This window comes from Chenopodium album, chromosome 13, assembly GCF_948465745.1.
Source record: "Chenopodium album chromosome 13, dcCheAlbu1.1, whole genome shotgun sequence".
NCBI lineage: Eukaryota > Viridiplantae > Streptophyta > Magnoliopsida > Caryophyllales > Amaranthaceae > Chenopodium > Chenopodium album.
The window spans coordinates 38,458,703-38,481,256 of record NC_137846.1 but is presented as its reverse complement, the minus strand read 5'-3'; the positions used below and the strand labels follow the sequence as shown (position 1 = coordinate 38,481,256).

The following is a 22,554-nucleotide window of genomic DNA, read 5'->3' as shown; positions in this document are numbered from 1 at the left end:
AGTCTATATGACTGTGGCCAACTCTCAAATCCACCCGTTTCTCCTTCACTAACAGCCCCCACCAACATCGCCATTTACCAGCAACCAAAATCAACACATTACACATTTACGTAAACACCCCCCCTCTTTTTCTTTCTTTTTTTTTTTTAATTTCCACATATATCCTTAATCCCCCCCTCTTTTTTTTTTTTCTTTTTTTTTTCTTTTTTTTTTTTTAATTTCCACATATATCCTTAAAATTCAATTAAAACAATAAAACCCTTTTTTGTTAAAAAAAAATAATATTAATTTCCATTTTTATTATTTTTCCTCAAAAACCCTAGAATCTTTTCTTCATTCTCCCCTCCTTTTTCTCTCTTAAATTCCTTTTTTTTTCTGATCATCATCATCTTCTTCTTCTGAAAATGGGTCTCTGTCTCTTTTTCTGTGTAATCTAACACCTTAGATTTTTCTTTAAGAATAAAAGAGGAAAAAAGAATCTAACCTCCTCTATTGCTAACACAATTAAATTTTTTTTTTTAGTAATTTACTTGTTCAATTTGTAATTTCTTCAATACCCTTTTCACAATTTCATCTAATTTTTTCTGGGAATTTTTTATTTTGCAATTTTAATGGCTGCTGTTGCACAAAATGTTGTGAATTCTGATGATCAGTTCACTAAAAATTGTAACTCACCTACCCAGAACTCTGAGACTGACACTAATAAGAGTTCTGATTCAAAATCCGAATTCCAGAAGAATATTAGCGAGCTTGCTGATATTTTATCAAAGTTGAATCCTTGGGCTAAGGAATTTATCCCTTCTTCTTGTCGTCTCAAGAATGATCAGTCTGTTCAGAACAATTTTTCGAAGGTTTCGAGCAATGATAATTTGCCTAATAATCGGAGGGTATTTGTCTTTTATCTATATTTTGATCTTATATTATATACTACTGTTGTTGTTTCTGCATTTGAATTATTGTTTAGTTATTTGATTTCGGTAATTTTTATATAAACTGGGTAAATTCGCCATATAATTTGGGTTTTTGTGTTCTTGTATTTATTTACAATTGTGGGATTCCTTTTTTTTTTTCGTAATGTATGATTTGTGGTGTTTCAGAACTTAAAATGAATTTTTGGATGATTTTCTGCCATTTTGCTTTGTGTTCATGAGTCTATATTACTCTTAGCATAATTGTGGGGGTTTAAATTGCTGTTTATTCTGTGAATATTGTTAGGAATCATCGGCTTTTTTCGTCTTGGTGGGTGTGTCTTGTAAAAACGAGTTGCCATAGTAGCTTTATGTCTTGCACAAGTGCAGCCCCTGCCCCCTTTAATTGCACTGTAAATGTTCATGCAAACTTTATGGGCTTATATGTGAATTTTCAACTTGATCATTTGTGCATGAGCTGGTCATTATCAAATTATACATTACATTTTGGAGTTGTTCAAATTGAATTGTGTGTATATAGTATCAAGAAGCAATGGAATCAGTATTTGAATTAATTGAGTACTAATCCTCTTTGGATCTTTAAAGGTAAAAGAATGATTCGTGGTGTTGTATTATGACTAAATTAGGGGTCACTGAAGAGGTTTGCATTGTTTTTATTTCTGTATCTATTTCGTTCTTTTAGTTTTATTTATTATCATACAATCTATTCCAGAGGAGGAGTAACTTTAACCAAGGGAGGAGACGGATGAATGGAAGATCTTTCCGGGCTCAGAGAGAAGAAAGCATTAGGCGCACAGTATATGTCTCTGACATTGACCAGCATGTAAGGAAGTTGAATAATAGTATCTTTTGATTTATGAATTGCTATTTACTGGACAATCGAGAGAAGTTGTGCTGATGAAACTCTTTTGCACAATCTCTATTTAGGTCACTGAAGAGCGATTAGCTGCCTTGTTTAGTAGTTGTGGACAGGTAATTTCTATGGCTGCTCAGTATTGGCTTATTCTTGTGTCTTTTTTTTCTGTCTTCCTTTTATCTCCAAACTTTTATGTAGTGTGTGGATATGGATTGGGTGAAATGAGGTGATTGGAAACGTAGGATTTTGTTGTCCTAACTTCTTAAATAGTGTTAGAGACCTATGAATGTGTATATCCAAATGCATATTGTTTGCTTTCATTTCAAATACTCCTGCCAAACCACATATTCTTCATTCCCTTCTATTTTTCTCTCTTCTTGAATCACGTAGTGCATCATGCACTTCAATAGATTTCTTTCTCTTCTTTCCTATATTCGCTCATTCTCCTTTTTTTTAAATTCACTTTCTGTCGTATCGCTTTCTCTCTCACTATTTATTGACCACTAGATTGCTCTATAGCAATTTACAGCCATTGGACTTCTCCTTTTCCTTTATTTTTTCTCTCACTAGTTTGTCATTCTCTCATCATCTCTCTAAATTTAGTCTATCATCAAGGACAATCTCCTCTCATCTTTGCTACACTCAAAAAGCCTTCTTAATATTTTTTTTTCCTTTTCAATTTTATTATTTTATGGGGAAATGATGCAAGTCCTTGCAATTCTCAAAGTTTCAACGTGAAAGTGTATTTTTTTGGATGTACCAAATCATCAATTCCATAGTTAAAAAATTGCTTCCCAAACAACACGGTGATATTTGAAATTTCAGAATGTATATCATTACTTTTTCTCAAACAAGAGATTTGGCATTGGAATTAAAGATGAATTCTGTTTCGAATGAACCCATTGTTTCCAAACACTGCCCTAATGAATACTTTAAAGATGGTGCTCAGTTGTTCATCTAGTATACTTCAATGTGATATCGTTGTTAAAAGTGAAGTTTATTTTGTGTTAATCATTAGAACTTATGCACTTTCTATGGAAGGTTGTTTTGTATAGCACATTAAATTGTACTCCTAAATTGTTCTAGAGTTCAATGTTGCTGATCATTCATCTATATGTCAAAAAAAAAAAAAAAAAAAAAAAAACACTATCGCTTGCATAATAAGAAGGCTGCCAGAGTTCATACAACAGTAAAGTGTGTGTGTTTGTGCCTACATCTGCATGTGTGGAATTAAATGTAGCTTTTGTTGCACAATTTGAAAATAATACTTTGTAATTTTTATACAATTTAAAAAGCTCAAAATATGCTTTTAAATTAGATTGATTTATCCTAATGCTTGAATATAATTATTTTCTTTATGTATGAAGGAGCATTATTTTTGAGATGATCATAAACAAATTTTAGTAAAAGTATAAGTTATGGTATAAATATGATTTTAGTGATTTAAGTAATTTTATTGTTTGTTTTATGCCAATTATATACAAAATATTGTCATGAAGGAAAAAAATGACAAATTTTATTGATTTAAGTAATTTTATTAATGTTGATAACTTTGGTTATATGGTTTTTACGATTGTGTTTATCCAAAGTAAAACTCCAATTGTAAAGGCCACGCCACCTGCCAATTGCCATATGTGGCTTTGGTGATAGTTTTTGCATGCTTAAATAGGTGTTTAATGGTGTTGGGTGTAAGTAGCTTTGTGGCGGGTGATAGTGGCAAATTGTGATATGATTTTCGTTTTTTAGGGTTTACTCTCCCTTTTAATAATTATTGAAAGAAAAGATCTCAGATGTACATATAATAAATCAATCTAGTTTTATAGTTGTAAATCTATTTCTAAAATAGCAACCGCTGATGTCATCATTGCCTATGTGTCACTTTCTTTTTTAATTTTTTCCCGCCTAAATGCAACAATGATGTCATATATTTTTTTTCCTTTTTTAGCTACCTATTTAACATGCTTTGAAAATTATATTCAAATTGAATTTTAAATTTTGGGTTTTCTATGCACATTATGCTATTAGTTATTTACAAGTAGTAAAAAATAGTTAATAATATAATTTGATTGATTTTTCCTAATTAAATATGAAAATAATGGATTTTTGGGAATTGTATTTTCATATTTAATTAGAAAGTAATTAGGAAAACGAAGGAAATAGTTGTCTTCTCTCGATATGTGCGAAAGAGTCTATACTTTATCTCTTATTTTAAAACCGTGCATCGCATGGGCTAACCTAGTTAGTAAAATAAAGGCATTACTTGCAATGATTTGTCTTGTACTACCTCCGTTAACTTTTAGTTGCAACTTTGGAATATTTTATGTCTCACAAATAATACCCTAAAGTTGCAATTAAAAGTTAACGGAGGTAGTATATAAAACCAAGCCCCTAGAACATGCTTTAATTGTGGACTCTTGTGGAATGAAATCTCTCTTGTATGGGAATTAAGTCCTTAAAATTTTGAGTGCATGTCTCTTGATATTTTTTGTTAATTTATTAGGTGGATTTCACGTAATAAGGGAATTTATTAGTAGTTTTGTTTGTGAAATAAAACAAAGAATTTGGAAATTTTATCTTTTTTCATTACAAGAGTGAGTTTTACATGCTAATACGCTGAAAGTGTAACCTAAAATAAAAATTGAATATAAATGCGATAAACTACATTTTAAACTATTTACATTTTAAGTGCTGTTATTTTTGGTATGAAACTATAGGATTTGTTGCCAAATTTTTATCGAGAGGTTAGCCATTGTGAATATTCTCTGTTACGAAACTTGTAGTTTCACTAGAACGAATAATCATAGAATTAAGGAAATGCTTGTGTGAGGCTAAGGAATGGTGATGCTCTAGATTTAGGTAGAAATAAAGTAAGAATCATTTGTAATTTAAGCAATCCTTCGGAATAACTCTTACATTCAAATACCTTTTGTGCACAGATTTGTTTCTCTTGTTTTTATGTGTGGACCATTTTTGGCTTCATGCATGTTGACCATTCTCAATCCAATTTGTTCTCATAACCAGATTAATTCAATGTATTCCCTTCTTTTACTAATGTTTAACTTAATTTCCAATTTCCATTGTAGGTTGTTTTAAAAAGTTTGACTCACTTTTACTTTATTCCATTTTGGCAAACCCTTTTTACTACTTTGATACATCTTTTTATTACACCCACTCATAATTTCGTCACTTTTTATTTATTTATTTATTTTTTAAATTAAGTAACAAGTGTTTACAGCTAGTGAGTCAAACAACTATGCTGATTCGAAATAATTTTTTTTTTTTTCAAAATTAAAATCAATGATATGTTTTTAATGATAGGCTAAATTTATAAGTCAATCAAATTAAAAAATTAATTATATCAAATCATGCTTGGATGTTATCGTACAAAGAAATTAAAATAATTAAATATATTAAACCATGATTCACAGTTGATTAAATTTTATAATTCTATCGAGAAAAAACCATAATTCTTTCCTCAAAACTTTGCTAATTCGAAATAATTTGAAAATAAATTTAATGATATGCTAAATTGTCATATCTCATACTCAACAATCAAATAAAATAATTAAATCTATAGCCATGATTCATAGTTGATTAAATTCTATAATTCAGCCAAATTTTGTTCCCTCAAAGGCTCAAAGCTACTTGTTGATTTATTTATTTTAATTTATAAGATGAAGGTAATTTTTTTAATATTTATCTTTTTGATAAGGAGATGAAGGTAAAAATAGGATGTATTAACGATATGTGTTTTTTATTATATCAAATTATCAATGCTATTGATTAGAAAAAGGTTATTGTACTGGCTGTATATATTTTATTAATTTGACTTCCCTTCATTTTAGGTTAATGCAAATGAATATTTGATACTTTTAATCTCTATATAATTTTTTTATCAGCAAAAATTGTGAAATTTTAAATGCTAGAATTATACATTGTAATAATTGCAAAGTGAGACATGTGAATAGTGCAAAATTCGAATTGTTATACCAAGGGATTAATTTATACTTAGTGTCATCTCTTTTGTATCCCCTAGTTGTATTATTGAGATATGCAGCTCATCTTCCTTATGCTAATAAGCTTTCCTTTTCTCATCTTACCAAGTACAAAGCTGATGTACCCATGTTCCTTTGGTCTTTTTGTTCTTTGTATCTTTTAATTCTCTTGCGATAAACCGAAGTTATGTCAATTTTGCTTAATCAATCAAGGATTCATTACCCTTCTTTGTAATATCTCTTTTCTATATTTGCAACAATTCTTTGCTTCTTTCTCTTCTATTTTTGATTCATAGATACTTGGAAGGGGAGAAACTATTCCAATTTATGGATGAGACAAAGACAAAGACTAAGTTGGTTGAAATCACTTCCCAATGATTCTCGATTACCTTGTACAATTGTCATGGCTTTTGCTATGCCTTTCCTATATTTACACTCTTAAATTGGTGTGCAAAAATTCCACCTTTGTATTTTGGGATTAGGCAATTTTCTCTTATTTTGTGACGGACTATTGAGGTAATTAGCCTAGAGGAAGATTGGGACAATATTTGAATTGAGGAGACTTTTGTAAAAAAAAAAATTTATGGTTGTTTTGATTGTTGCAAAGAGGTTCATACGATTCCTTTGTTTGAAAGCTTTCTTGTAAACTTGTTGTTCAAAACCTTTCGTGTAAAGAAAGAAACACATTGTTCACCTTATTTCAATTGCTACTCTTTTGTTTGATGGAGCTCTAACTATTTTGTAATTGAATAAAATTAGAAGTTAATGAGGTTGAGGATGACAAAAACTAGATCAGAGGAAAGGGAGTAAGAAGTGAAGCAAAAGGATGGATGGGAGTATAGTGAAGGGAGGGAAAGGATGGAAAAGAGGAGAAAGGGAAGAAAAAGGCAACGGATGAAGGCTAAAAACCATACTGGTGAAGGTCAATGCCGGATTGTTTACTTTTCTCACCTAAATCCGGTGTAAGGTATGATTTTTCTGCCAAAACCATCATAAAAACTAGTTTCCCTGATACAAATTAAATGATAAAAGGTTTTTTTCTCACATAATAACCCTTCATAAAAGTTGATACCGGGCAGGGTATCCTAAATTTAGAACTTATCTGCTCTGGAGCTTCTGGTTTCCTTTCTTTTGTTTGGCTGCTTGTTGGGTCTTGGGTAGGTTGAATATGGTGTTCTAATATAGTCTCATTTTGTCTCTTTACATCATGAAAATTAGGTTTTCCTTTTGTATTATATAGAGAATTATGTACAAGTGTACAATTGTCACCTCATAGATAATTGTCACTGTAAGTTTTGTTAGTCATGACTGTTGGGGTTCTTGCTCATTTTTCTAACTTGAAGAAAGCTGTAGGACATGTATTAGCAAATAACATTCAGTGAAATTACATGATATCTGGTAATAAAGTCTGTGATAGTTTTATTGTAGTGATGAACAACATATCTGATTAAATGAGAGATCTAAGGGTTGACCGGGTCTCAAACTCTCAAAATGATATTACTTTCTTAGTCCTCGGTATTTCCCAAATATCTATATATCCAGATGATCTTACATTCTTGTAAAGTTTCTTTGTCAAATTTGATAATTGAAGTAGTAAAAGAAATTATGGGTGATATCACAAATAACATGCTCCTTTCATTCTTCTATGTCTTGATTTGATAAATAATTGAGGCCGTTGAGGCTATTTGAAGAATAACTGAAGAAGATTATTCTTGACCCAGATCTTAGCTCTCTGTTTAAGTGTATGATGTGGGATTTTTTTTTTTTTTTTTCTTTTTTTATCATTTTGGTTAGAGGTGATCAAGATGGGCCTTGCTTGTTGGCCCAGTCCGGCCTTATTTTGGGCCGGCTTTGGACATAAAAATCCGGCCTGGCCTGATTTTTCTTTTGGGCTGGCCATGAAAAAGGTGTGGAGATATTTAGTTATTTTTTTCGCCTGAAAGCCCGCCCCAATTTAATGAGTTTTGGGTTAACAATTTCGGCTGTACTTTTGGCATGCCCGACATAGTGGGGGCATTATTTTCCTTTGGTCCGGCCCCATCTGACCCATGATCACCTATTTTTTCGTTATGCCCTGTAATGGGTTTGGTATATGGTGAACCACATCAGTTGGGTTTATAAGTTCTCGCCTTCTACAACTTCTCTTGACTCGGTGTACACTACAAACTAAATGACGTTTTTTTTTTTTTTAAAACTTTATATTATACTTCTTCTGTTTCTTTTTAGTTAACACGTTTCTTTAGTCACGTTTGCCAATGCACAAATTCAACCATTAATATCTTTAATTATCGATAACAAAAATTATAAAAAAAGTGATATATTGGAAAATATATATCGTGACAAATCTAACAAGATCTCACATGACTATATTTTTCATTATATGTAAAACACAAAATACAGTCAAAGGAAAGTGTCTGAATAATGCTTAAGTCATTATATTTTTCACATGACTAATATTTTTTTTTTAATTATTTTTTAGTTATTTATTTATTTTTATAGGATATAAATGCAAGCTAGTCTTAATTTCTCAGCTATTATGGGACTGAATCAACAGCGTGTTTCTGACTTACTTTGGGACGAATTGTGTCGTGTATGATTTATAATTTGATAGTAGTTGAAGCGGTTGGTTTACATGAATTGTATGCTTAAATGAAAAGTCCAAATTTGTCTGACTAATTGGCATATATTTGTGGTGATTTGCAGGTTGTTGACTGTCGGATTTGCGGTGACCCTCATTCAGTTCTTCGTTTTGCTTTTGTAGAATTTGCTGATGAGCGTAAGTTGTGAACTTGACTTTCCTTTGATTTCCGTTTTCTGTTTCCCTTGAGCTCATGCTCACATTGTATGAATTTGGTAAGCAGATGGTGCTAGAGCTGCTCTAAGCCTAGGTGGAACAATGCTGGGTTACTATCCAGTCAGGGTTTTGCCTTCAAAAACTGCTATACTCCCTGTGAATCCTACATTTCTTCCCAGGGTATGGGTACTTAGTTATATCTTTCCACATTCACAGTATTATCCTCATAACTCACACTAATAAAAGCATTCTATATTTCAATGATTTACAACAGTCTGAAGATGAGAGAGAAATGTGTGCAAGAACTGTCTACTGTACAAATATTGATAAAAAGGTATAACAAGTCCTAATTTATGATTGTTTTTACTCTGCATGTTTCAATCAAGTTTTTGTTTGTTTATCAATTAATGATGAACCTTGGGATGTTGTACTTCTTGACATTTTTTTATCTTGTGTTTCAGGTTTCTCAGTTGGATGTTAAGAATTTCTTTGAAAGTTCTTGTGGTGAGGTATGCCCATATATATATATCTAAACTCAGTTTTATTCAAATACAGTAAAGCCTCAATAATATATTCTTACAGTGATGATTTTTTCTTCACAGGTTTCCCGTTTGAGGCTTTTGGGGGACAATGTGCATTCAACTCGTATTGCTTTTGTTGAATTCGATATTGTAAGTCACACTTCACTGGAGGCCTGCAATTTTTGTTGAACCTGTTTTTAGCTTTATGTTTTATCCTTAATTAAATGTTTATATGTCAATGTGCTAGGAATCAATATTTAGGGGAGGGCATGTTAATCATAGTTTATTTGTTGCAACTTGGGGAATACGCTAGAGGTTTGTTAGGAGGGATTTTCTATAAATGGGCCTCATTAGGAGGAAAGAGGGTATGCTGAAATTGTTTGGTTTGTTATTGGAAGAGAGTGAGCCTCTCAAAAGCTCATACTTAGGAGAGAATCTGCCTCTCGAAAGTGGAATTATCTTTCAATTTACTGTAATTTACGTCTTATCAATTTAATCATCATTTCTTATTTGCTGCCATTGTTAGTGTTGTCAACTATGTCAGTTCCTAGCACAATGTTGGTTTCCTTAATAGTTGATTTTGAGCATGGTCTCTGCTGATAGTAGACATCTATGTTATCCATGATAGGCTTACATACTTTAAAGCTTGTGTGAGCATTATCTTTTGGTGTTAATGCAAGAATAATACCATTATTGATATACTTGGCCCATATTTTTTTTTAGCTAACATGAATCTTTTTCATGTTTGCCAATGTGTAACTTCAACAACATATCTTTCCTTGCCTATAAATCACAGAAGGTGGTCAAAGGGCGTGTTAGACCGTAGTTTTTAGGAAAATTTTAGTTGTTTGACTTGCTATTTAATTAAAAAAAAAATTGAGTGTTTGGCAATGTAATGGTAGGGGGTAGTGTTTAGTGGTAGAGGTAGTAGCATTTACCAAAAGCTAAAATTATTAACTTTTGAAATTAGAGGTAGCAGTGGACTTGATTACTACTTCCTCCGTTTTTTTTTTTTGTTTTAGTTGACACCGTTCAACTTTTACACTATTCACACACTACACTTTAACTTGCTTTTGTGATTTAGGGATATGATAAAATAAAATCATGTGGGATCTTGTTTGAATCGTCTATATGTATATTTTATTAATATCCATTTTTTACAATTTTACAATATTGATAATTGAAGTTATTAAGCGTTAAAAACATGCGTTGGCAAGCCTGATAATAGAAAGGTGTCAACTAAAAAAAAACAAAGGAAGTATTTTTTAATAATAATTAAACTGCTACCTTTTTTTTAAATGGATAATTAAAGGTAGCAGGTGTTAGCTGTGAATATAGATAATTAAATTACTACCTTTTTTTCAATGGCGTTAGTGGTTAAATCTTTTTCCCGATTATGATTATTAATCTGAGTGTTAAACTTGCTAATGTGGCAGAAATGCTGAAGAGATTAATTGCATTTGAGGTTTGGACCTACTAATTGGGTTTTGATTGAAGATGTTCATAGAAGAACTGGTTGCTATACTTCCTCCGTTTTTTAATACTTGCAACACTTCCCTAAAATAAAAATGTGATAATACTTGCAACACACCATAAATGGAAAGTTATTTTAGAGAAAAACTATACTATTTCCCTTATTTAAAGCACATGGCCCACTAAATTACACTCTTAACAACCACTCACTCCATTTTAAAGTGTATTATATCATGTGAACCCCACATACCTTAAATACCGTGAAAAAGTGTGTTTCAACTATTAAAAAACGGAGGAAGTATTATTTTATTTTTGGGAATTTTTTTTTTTTAATAATCCCAACAATGGGCGATTTACTTTAAATAATCTTCACTATGCTATCAGTTTGCTTCCAATGGTCCAACCGTCTAAGTGACCTACTGAAAGTTTTATTTTTTTATTTATTTTTTTTTTTATGGAAAATTTGTCAAAAATATGTCGACCTTTGTATGGTTAGCTCAAAATAAGCCAACTTTTCAATTAACTCAAAATTTTTATTAGATATCTTCTCAAAATGAGTCAAAACCTATTAGTTTAGAAAGTGACCGATTGTTAAGGTAAAGTGTGACACGTGTTATTACGTGGTTGGTCCTTTTTTAAAAAATAATTAAGATTTTTTTTTATTGATTATTTAAAACAATTCAATTTACTTTCTAAAAAAAATGAATTTACAATTAAATAATTATATCAACATAAATAAAAAAAACTAAAAAAAAAAAAAGAAAAATTACTGTCACCATTCACTGCCAGCCCCCTCCCCCGTCCACTTGTCGGCGCATGTCCCTTTTCTCTTCCTAACAGCAACTCCACCGCCGGCGGAGAGAGCGCAGCATCGAGCTAACGGAGCACCGAAGTACGGAGGCCGAGAACGTCGAGCGCTAAGGCTCGAAGCGCAGCACCTTCACGCAAGAGGAGAGAGATTGCTTTATCGGCTTCAGCGATGGCGTCTTTGGCTAAGGATTCGGCTGTGGTGCGCCGTTGAGGAAGTGGTGCCGTTTAGGGTGGTTTCAGGGCTTGGGTTTAGGGTTTTGGGTTGACGTTTCTAGTAGATCTAGGTGGGGGATGGGGGATGAATATTCATCAAGAAAGAAGAATTTGCCTCTTCTGGTTGACAGCGGTGGCGATGTGTTCAGGGGTGGCAGAAAGTGGGTGGTGGTGGATTTTTACGCCGAGAGTTGGGGTTGAGGTGGTGAGAGTGAAAGAAATGATGGTGGTTAGGAGGAAGAGGAGGAGAGAGAATTTGTGGGTTGGGGCTTTGGGGGAAAGGACGGGGGGAGGGGAGTGAAGTCGCTGGGGTATGGAGGTGGTCGCCAGCAGCTGGCAGGGGCTGGCAGTGGGTGGAGGGAAGGGGGTGGTGGTTTTTTTTTGTTTATATTTTTTATGTTTTTATTTATAATTTGTTTATTTAACTAATATAATTATAGAAACTTATTAAATTTTATATTATTAAAAAGATTATATTTAATTAAAAAATGACCTATTTGGTAGGTTGTAGGTCATTTAGCTTTTTTAAAAAAAATACCCTTTGAAAGTGGACTTATTTTTGAGTTAATAAAAAGGTCGATTTATTTTGAGCTAACCATGTAAAGGTTGGCTTATTCTTGACAATTTTTCCTTTTTTTTTTTTTTGAATAGCCACGTGTCAACACGTGATAGGTCCAAATTAAAAAAAAAAAAAAAATTAAAAAAACTAAAAAATCCCAAATTCCCGGTCACCCTTTTCCCATCGTCAAACCCTAACCCCACCTCTAACATCGCCAGAAATTGGCCGGCCACCTCCCTTAACCACCTAAACCGGCCGGCCGACCCCCTTTGACCCACCCTCGACCCCCAAAACCACCTCCTAGCCAACCCCGAGTCCAAAAACTCGAATGGTTTACTTCATATTCAAGGCACCAGCAACAATAATGTCACCGAATCTACCCGAGACTTCGCCGCCTACTCCAAAGCCATCGCCAAAGAACACGCCCGCCGTTGCACCACCTCCGTCGACCAAAAAATCGCTGCAAAGGTGATTGCAGGTGGTTTTTGGGGGTCTAGGTTGGCTGGCAGGTGGTTTTGGGAGTCGTGGTTGGCCGGTCAGTTGGTTTCGGTGGTTGAAAAGGGGTGGTCGGCCGGTTTCGACGAGGTTAGGGGGTGGGGAAAGGGGGTTGGCAAGGATTTTTTTTGTTTTATGAATTTTTTTAATTTTATTATAATTTTGGACCAATCATGTGTTGACATGTGTCTTGGTTACGTGTTATAACATGTCGTTGATTTGGTGTTGACCGGTTGAGACAATTGGAGGCAAACACTTAGCATAGTTGGGATTATTAGAAGAATAGAAGTAAATCGCCCATAGTAGGGATTATTAAAGTGTATTTTTCCTTTAATTTTTCACAATCTGTTAGTTGGCAAATAAATTTTGTTCCTTACCATTGACAAAATGCTAGCTCTGCTTGAGCTTCTTAGTATCGTGGCACCAATGTTCTTAGGCTGTATCCGATTGGATCAAAATATGTTGCCCTCTTTTCTGATAATTGGCAAAATATATATAGTAGGTTGGTAAAAGAGCTTTAACCTTTCCTTTATGAAGCAACTTTATTTTCTTTTTTGAAGAATGAAGAAATCTTTATTTTCCCTCCATTAGTTATATAGCTGTCTTTTTAGTAGTTTAGTTCGTTTTGACTTTTGCTTTTTTCATTAATATAAATGAAAATTTTGCTTAAAGAGCTTGCCATTTATGTCCTGATGAATAATGGGTAATAGTGTGAGACTGTCAGATTTTGTTTGATCTGAATCTGGCCTAAATTAGCTTTGTTCTCTTCACTTATAACATATGATCTGGTCTTAATAGGACTTGACTTTTGGTCTAGCTTGGTATTACTCTTTTTGGACTGATCTGATTCTAACCAGAATATCAATTATTTGAATTATTTTTTTCGGCCTTTATTGTTTTTATCTATTTATTTATCTTTTGACTGATTTTATTTTTATTTTTATTATTATTATTTTCTTTAACGGGAGAACATACACCTAAATATGAATCTGATCATTAGTGGACTTGATTGCCTCTGAGTTACGGTCTACTCCAATGCAATTGTCATCCTTGTTGTATTAGCTAGTAGCAATGCAACTCCCCACTTCCTTCCTTCCATTTCCATAGTCTAAAAGCTCCTTCAACTTGGGCATGAAATTAGCTGGAAATAGTTGGTATGAAATCTAGCAAGCATGAGCATCTGAGTAAATTTATACACTCAATCCAAATACTTGACTAATATAATAAAAAATACGAAGTGGAAACATATAAGACATGATTGCTCATTGTGATTTTTAACTCTTGCTGGGTCGATTGCCTCACCATCTCACCATCAATGGGCAGGGATTCTGAGCTAATTTTGCCCTATTTGGATAAACCAAGCAAAGAACAAAATGTAGTTACTGTTCTCCATTGAAGTTAATTGACATAATATCATTAGTTATGATTGTGGAATCCTATTTATTTAAGGTGGACGAAGTAAAATGGTCTTAATTATGACTACTACTTTGACTAGGATAAACGAGCACTTGTGCCGCATTTTTCATTGAATTGTACTCTATACAGGGTCCAATCCTTGACCAAAAAAATTTATTATTGGATTTTTGAATTGGACTCAGATTCTGTTTTTGGATCTGGGTCGGATTATTTCTTCTGATTAGTTAGATATAGATCAACTCTAACTAATTGCCTTCTCTACCAACACCTGATTTGTCCTAACAATTTTATAAATAACTAATGCTACAACTGACCAAAGTAAAGTAACTAATACTTGTAAAGTCAAGTCAATCAACTAACATTCAATTGCCAATAGCAAGCAGACCTTTTTCCACTTCAATGCAGTGTTAATTCTAATTTCCCTCTTATGATAAGGAATAAGGATTATGTTTGTTACACTTAATTAAAAGATAATTTTATGGAAAATAATTTTTTTCACGTTTTTAGATATATAATACCCTCATTAGTGTTTAGGTTTTTTTTGATATATAAGTTAGTTATGAAGGATATGAAGTATATGGATTTGCATGAGAGTGAGGCATTGGATCGTAAGGGATGGAGCTAGTGGATCTTTGTCGATGATTATACGGAATAATCAAATTTGGTTCATGTAGCAGACCCTACTTATGGGATTAAGGCTTTGATTGATTGATATCTTATTATCAGCTTTTAGTCCTACTTGTGAAAATTTATTTTATGGTCATATATAATTGAATTATTATATATTTCGTATATTAAATGGCATCACTAAAGCATGGGATGATACATGGTCTAATTGTTTTGCTATATAATCATGTATTTTTGGTGTGTAAAGTGTAGTGATTTGGGAAATTAAGCTCCCTCAAATTTCAATAATATCATGTTCTAATAGTAAATTAGTAAGCTTGATATATTTTTTTAATCTGGTGGAGAGCTAGCGACAATCATATGCTTACCCAACTTATTTATTCCTGTTATACAATGGACAGCTCTATTTTGTATGATATTAATATTGCCCCCCTTTCTCCATGGTGCTTCCATTACATAACACTTTCTGTATATCTCCTGCAGGCTGAAAGTGCTATCATGGCCTTGAACTGTAGTGGGATGATTTTAGGAACTCAACCCATCAGGTAGTGTTTTGCCCCGAAAGTAATGCTCCATTTGCTGTGAATATATTACTTTGTGTATACTTCGTACATATATTAGAAAATTATATTTGTATGGTTTGAAAGTGCTAATGAGCATGTTTAAATCTTGTGAAATTTGTAGGGTGAGTCCTTCAAAGACACCAGTGAGGCCAAGACTCCCTAAACCAGCATCAATTTGAGTTAAATCTCATCCAAATCCACGATTTGTGGATAGCGGCCAACATGTAGTTAATGCAATCAGGAAAAGACCACCTTGTTGAAGGGATGGTGAACAACTTTGATTTCTCTTTGATGTCTCTTGTTCCTTTAACAATAGTCATCCTGCCATGAGGTTCAAACATATAGGACCCTGCTCTGCTTCAATTGAAGTTTTTTCAGGACAGTCTCGACTTTAATGTTTTATTGTCTAACCCATTTATCTATGGTTCTTCGATAATTCCTGCTCACAACAATATTGTACTTTTGTCGCCTCTACTTGAGTTGTTAGGTTTAGCAAAAGGAAAAATTTTGAGGTTCTGGTGCAACTGAAAATAGGGATGACCTTGAGCCTGAGTATTCTGATATTTGATCATTTTATGTCCTTAACCCCCCTTTTGTCTCCCTTGGCGATGCTCTGAAAAACCTGATAACTTGGGTACCACTGTACCACTAGCAGTACTTTAAGATTCAGTTATTCTTTTTTGTTTACTTTTTCGTTTTTCCCTGAAAAAAACAACCGATCAAGTTGTTCCCGTCAAGCTCTCATTTCTCCCTTGCTGATGCTCTGAAAGCTACTCCCCTCAAGCCTTATAACTTGGGTACCTGTAAAGGTTCTTATGTCCCCTTTGTAATATTACGAAGTATGAAATACAACCTTCATTATTGTTTGAAACTCATAAGAATTTATGTGGATGCCGACCCTAGCTTAGTAAATTAATGTCTTAGGGGTTGCTATTGTTGGAAGCTATGACAATTGCTAATACAATCCGTCAGTCCCTGCCTGATGTGTCCTTTACTTTGTGCCACTACGAAGTAAAGAGGTGTATTGTGCACACTAGATGGCGAGTTTTTATGGTGTTAGAAGCATTAGGATCCTATTTGACTTTATTTTTTGCGTTGACACTAATTAGACTGCTATACTTAGATTCAGAACTGCTCAGACTGGGTTTCGTCTCACAACATATCTCATACCAGAGTTGACTGAGCTACAAGCCAAGTTAGACTGCGAGATCAGTCAAGATTATACCAGAGCTAACTCTAGTACGGCTCAACTATTTCACCGAGTATAAGTTTATAGCTCGAGCTTGATTTGAATGTTATATTTGGAGTTTGGTTTGAGCTTCAATCCATATAACAACGTTTGAACAATGAATCAAGCCATGCGAAGAAATAGTTAATCTTTTTAACTGTGTAACAATTGGGAGCAGTCTTTTATTTCTTACTATAAGAGGAAGTATAGGCTACTCCAATCTTCTATGTTAATGTTGTTTCGTTATATATATTTCTCAAATTAGCTTTGATTGCAATGAGAAATGAGCAGGGATCTTTGTGATATGGATGGTCATGCTTGGGAAGAAAGAAGAATTCATGGTGGAGGTGTGGGCATAGTGAGGTTAGGAGTCTAAGGATATATTGTTGCTGGGGTTTGTGATTATCTGATTAATGTGCGGAATAACCCTAATTAGAATCTTGCTAAGCATGAATCTTGAACAAGAGTTGATTATACATTTAATGTGTGCATTACTTTGGCAATTTAAGACTCCAATTGCTGTCCTTTTACAGCCTTACAGGTATCCCACTGGCACAATATGAATATGGTAGCCTAAAACAATTGCAAAAACTTTTGTATACACTCGATTGACAATAATTATCATACTGTATTAGTCTAATTTTTAGTCAATTTTGGGTTAATTATAACTCTTTTTGGGTAAATTTAAATCATACGATTTTATTGTACATAGATAGAAGGATAAGGTTTATATATAAGCTGTACATTTACTTTTACTTATCGAATTTTGTTTACTCATTGAAATATGCTAATTTTACTAATAAAGTATAGATTCCTTTATTTATTACATAACGTACCTTTCATATATATTATGGTAATTTTTATTTAATTTAGCAGTAACTTTTATTTATTTAAGAAACACTTCTTTATAACGTATGGATTTCTCTCCGGGTTCAAACCCTGAATGCCATACCTTGCGGAAGGCGATTCGCGAGAGAATCGCGCACAGTTCTGTTTGACCGAGGGTAAACTAACTCGCTCCAATCGAAAGGAACCGCGCGTAGGCTAGAAAGACACAATATATACACGCGAGTTTTATCAAAAGTTTGTGTAACCATGGAGATCTTATTTCTTTCAAGGATTCGTGGTTAAGTATTTGTTTATATCAATCTAACTAGTCATAGGGTTAGTATCATGGTGCCTTGATGTGCAATATATACACGCGGGTATAGGTCTCGATTTGACAGGTGGTGGGACGGGGATAGAGATGAATACCATACTTGCCATAATGATGGTATGTGTATATATATATATATATATATACAAGGAGTATTTTATCAAAAAAATTAAGTAAAATAAAGTACGAATTAGTAAATATAATACTTTGTAATAGACTTATACAATAAACAAAACAAAAACGTGTAATATCAACAATGATTTATCTTATTTTATTTTATTATTGTAGTATAAAATCTACATTATGTAGTATTGTGTATTTGGGAGACGTAGATTAGGTGGGTCTTGGGTGGGAATTAGATGGGTGTGGACATCCAAGTGGGGGTGATTTTTGAATTGTATCCGTCAGGGCGAGAATGAGGATAAATTTTAGACCCGCTACAGAGATAAGGATGAAGATGGTGATGAGGATGAGAATGTTGGGTGAGGATGGGGATGGGAAAGTCAATATCTGCCTGCCTTTAACATCCCTAATCCTTTAGGCACATGGTGCTTGAATAAGTCTTAGCTTCACCGATCCTAGTGCAGCTAAGATAGCTGCACCACGCCCATAAAATGAATATTTAGTAAAAAATTTGAACATGTAAAAAATGAGCATTTAGTAATAAAAAATGAACACGTAAAAAAATGAACATTTAGTATTAAAAAGTGAACACGTTAAAAAATGATCATTTTGTATAAAAAAATAAACATAATTATCATATAATCATCGGATTGGTAGACAGTGAGGTCCAAGTCCTTAAAAATGAATATTTAATAAGAAAAAAAAATTATAAACACGTAAAAAAAATGAACATTTAGTAATTAAAAAATTAATACATCAAAGAAAATATGAACATTAAGTATATTAAAAATAAACATTTATCATGCAATCATAAAATATACCTAATAAAATGAACATTTCATAAAAATATACAAGCACATTATAAAATATGAACATCTATAATATTATTAAAACACATAGAGACAACATGGTAACGCCATGTTTTACAAGGAAGTACTAGTGTAAGTCTGATATGCATTTGCAAATGCATAATTAATACTAAAATATTGAAAAGCACATGGGGGTGAGAAAAAGGAGGAGAGAGATTGATAAGTGGAACCACTTTTACATGTACCATTGAAAGCTTATATAATATCATTGACTATGTAGTGATACTATTTTTACATGTAGTTGGTACCACTACATATATACTCCTCCATTTTTAAATACTTGCTTTATTTCTCTATGCGCGGAGTTTTAGGAGAAATTGAAAATATGGAGGTAGTGAGGTAGGTGGAAGAATAAAATAAAAAAATTGTAAAAAGCAAAAGTAATACAAAAAAGTGGAGGAGAGAAACTATGAAATTAATAAAATATGATTTATGTTGAATCCACTAGATGAGAGAAATGAATTACATATTGTAAAAGTTTTTCAAATAAGGAATTGGAGCAAGTATTAAAAAGACCGAAAATGTAAAATAGAGCAATTATTTAAAAACGGAGGGAGTACATAGTACCATTGAATGTTTAATGGTACTATTTGATCATCGAGTGATACTATTGATCACCCAATGATACTATTAAATTCAGAATATACATTTTCGTGAAATGACCCTCATGCCCTGCATTAATTATGCATTTACTCATACCTCACTAACCTCCCTTTGGAAGGCCTCATGTCTTACCGTTGCATCAGTATGATTTGACAACAAATTATCACTATGTGTCACGTGTCACCCTATGCGTCATCACTTAAAAACTTTTAAATGTGTAACCTTCATATTTAATTTTTTCTAGAATGTAACTTCTAAGTAATTGCACAATAAACTACAATTTAATGTGTAAGAAGTTAATCACATACTAATTTAATGGTTTTTGATTCCATGGAAGGTACGAGTAATTTTCTAGATTAAGAAATAGTTAAACAATTACACAAATTAATATGTACATGTATACTACTGTATCTCTCTTTCATTTCCCATATATTTTTTCCTATTTTTTAAATTTATTTTAAATTTAAGATAATGTTTTCAGAATATTATTTAAATTTAAAGTATCATTTTTGTATTTAAACAAAACTCGGGGCTCGCCCGAGCCACAAACTAGTTTAATATTTAAAAATGAACACTTTTAAAAAAATTATGAATATTTAGTATATTAAAAATGAACATCATTTTCATATTTCAAATTCATCGTATACAAATAAAATAAATTGTTAAAACATGTTCATTTTTTATGCAATAGATGTTCATTTTGTAATAAATGTTCATTTTTAAATTACTACATGTACATTTTTGTATAGAAATTATACAATAATTCTATTGTAATTATTCCAACTCTAAAAAATTGAATATACACCTAAAATTTAATCTTGATTCATCATAGAGAAAATAATTATCGATTTATGATTGGTTAAGAATAATTTTTTTAAAAAAAAAGGAGAGAGAAAATAAAATAAATTAAAACCCACCTCCTTCTCCATTGGTTCTCTGAAACTCAATGAATCATTTTACTAAATGACGAAAGGATGAAAATCATTGTAATTATATGATCATTATTGCAAATCAATTGCTGAATTTGTGATAAATATCATCATATTTAGGTTTAATTTGTAATCGATGTTGCAGTGATGAAGGATTGATGAATTTGTTTGATTATTCTATAAATGTGTAATATGAAAAAAAAAAAAAGAGAGAAAGGAAGAATGTTGGAGAAGAAAGTAGAGTAGTATGCTTGCGTTTTAGAGAGTGAGGGTTAGCTCCAGTGGTTAGATTTTTCCTCCTGGTTCCAAAAGATCTTGGGATCAATTCTTATCACCTGCCCTTGTGGCTCTCTAAACATTAAAAAAAATAAAAAGTAAAAAATAAAAAAACTTGTGTTTTATTTGTTGTTATACCAGATTAGGGCCCGTGTCATACATGGTAATTTCACTATTATTTACAATTCAACTATATTATTAAAAAATCCAAATAAAATCGTTTGTATACTGGATGTAGACAAAATATAACAGTATTTTTTTTATTTACGTAATGAAATGAAATATGAAATAGCGAATTAGACAAATTAATAATTTAAAATATTAATAATGAAATGGTATCGTTTTTCATTTTATTAACTAAATAATAAGTATTTTAAAATTATATATTAAACACTATGAGTAGGGATACTGATTTATTTCTTCAGATATAATAAGATTTAAGGTTGTGTGTATTAAAAAGATAAAAGATTGGATTGTAACATAATTTACGACATTATGTATACACTTTGGGATAGTGGAAAACATATATAATTTGTAAGGGAATAATAACAATAACAATAACAATAATATAATATGATTATGAATATGAACTTATTGTTTCAAAAACACATTTTTTTTTTAATTTTTGTTACAAAATTACTATAGATAAAATATTTTGAAAATTTGAACGAATAAATAAAAAATTACATATAAAGTGTTGTCATATTTAAAGATAAAGATTTTTTTTTGAAAGAATAAACACTCCCTATGATAAACAAAGTAATATAAATTAAACTAATATTTTATGAAAAATTTGTGAATCACAATTATATGATTTGGTGAATATTTTTAGTACAATTTACAATAAGTAGTTATCTCATTGTGCAAAAAAAAAAATATGAGGAAATAGGCTAGTGTTTGTTTTAATATTACGTTATAGATGGAATAATATAAACATTAAATAATAATCTATATAATAAAAGATATGGAAAATATAATATGTGAATCACAATTTTTTATTTTTTTTTAGGAAGTGAATCACAATTGAATGATTTGATGAATATATTATAAAATACACATTTTATCATTAGAAGTTAAAATAAAATTAAAAAAAAAAAAAGAGAGAGAAACCAATTTTAAAGGGAAAAAACAGCACCAGGAAGTGACACGTGTCATTTCCGGTGTCTGTTTTAGTATTATGTTATTGATTGATGTGTTTTAAATTAGGCGAGCTATCTTAGTTGCACAAGAGTGCAAGTAAGAAATTGCAGCATGTGTGCACATATGTGATACAATCCGTTAGGCTCATGGTGCTTGGGCATACATCTATGGCCCTATAGCCCATGTTGGCTTTCCGTGCGCCATGGTTGTATGGCCCATATTCCCTTGTTGTGGCTCATGGTCATCGGCTCACTATCAGCCCATGGACTTAATCTAGCTACTCTCTCTGTTTCGTATTAGTTACAACACTTTTCATTTTCGGTCGTTTTATATTAGTTGCAAAACTATTATATTTAGAAAGGATCCACTATTATTTTATAATTTCTTTCTTCCACTAACCCCACTTTTACAAATATTTTATTATTTATCTCTACTATCAATCTCACCCACGCTACTTTTTTTTTTTTTTTATTATTATTATTTCTATATGAGACCAACAATACTTTATATTATAAGCCTACAATCCGAGTCTATAATTTTCTTAAACTACTATGAGCCAAACCTAGTGTTGCAACTAATGCGAAACAGAGGGAGTATATATATATATATATATATATATATATATATATATATATATATATATATATATATATATATATATATATATATATATATATATATATATATTTTGAAGAGTAATCTAACTGATTTATAATTATTCAAAAAATTCCACAACGCTAATGTTTTCAAATAATATATATATATATATATATTTATAATTTTTCAATAATTTATCTACTTATCTTTATCAGAGTAACTTATTTAGCACCATTGCGATCTTCTTTGAAAGTTCAAATTACATAATACAATTTATATTATTTGAGAATAAATTGTACGAGAAAATGATTTAAATTTGTTGTTAAAACTTTTTTTATTTTATTTTATTAACTAACTGCAACTTTTCTAACTATTCACAGTC

General features: G+C 31.7%; 1 protein-coding gene across 1 annotated transcript; it reads left to right on the top strand.

Moving 5' to 3' along the window:
- Positions 1–309: 309 nt before the first annotated feature.
- Positions 310–15,703, top strand: LOC145574747 (polyadenylate-binding protein-interacting protein 9-like). Its single transcript, XM_081632600.1, has 10 exons — positions 310–887; positions 1,642–1,752; positions 1,857–1,901; positions 8,484–8,556; positions 8,642–8,754; positions 8,849–8,908; positions 9,036–9,083; positions 9,177–9,245; positions 15,172–15,233; positions 15,373–15,703. Exons 1-10 carry the CDS (start codon positions 612–614, stop codon positions 15,428–15,430), a joined length of 915 nt encoding a protein of 304 aa, XP_081488726.1. The 5' UTR covers positions 310–611; the 3' UTR covers positions 15,431–15,703.
- The last annotated feature ends 6,851 nt before the right edge of the window (positions 15,704–22,554 follow it).

Excerpts from the sequence above, each read along its gene's own strand:
- LOC145574747 (XM_081632600.1), top strand. The coding sequence starts at position 612 with ATGGCTGCTGTTGCACAAAATGTTGTGAATTCTGATGATCAGTTCACT. Across the intron at positions 1,902-8,483 it reads TGTTTAGTAGTTGTGGACAG|GTTGTTGACTGTCGGATTTG; the intron begins GTAATTTCTATG and ends GGTGATTTGCAG. Across the intron at positions 8,909-9,035 it reads GTACAAATATTGATAAAAAG|GTTTCTCAGTTGGATGTTAA; the intron begins GTATAACAAGTC and ends CTTGTGTTTCAG.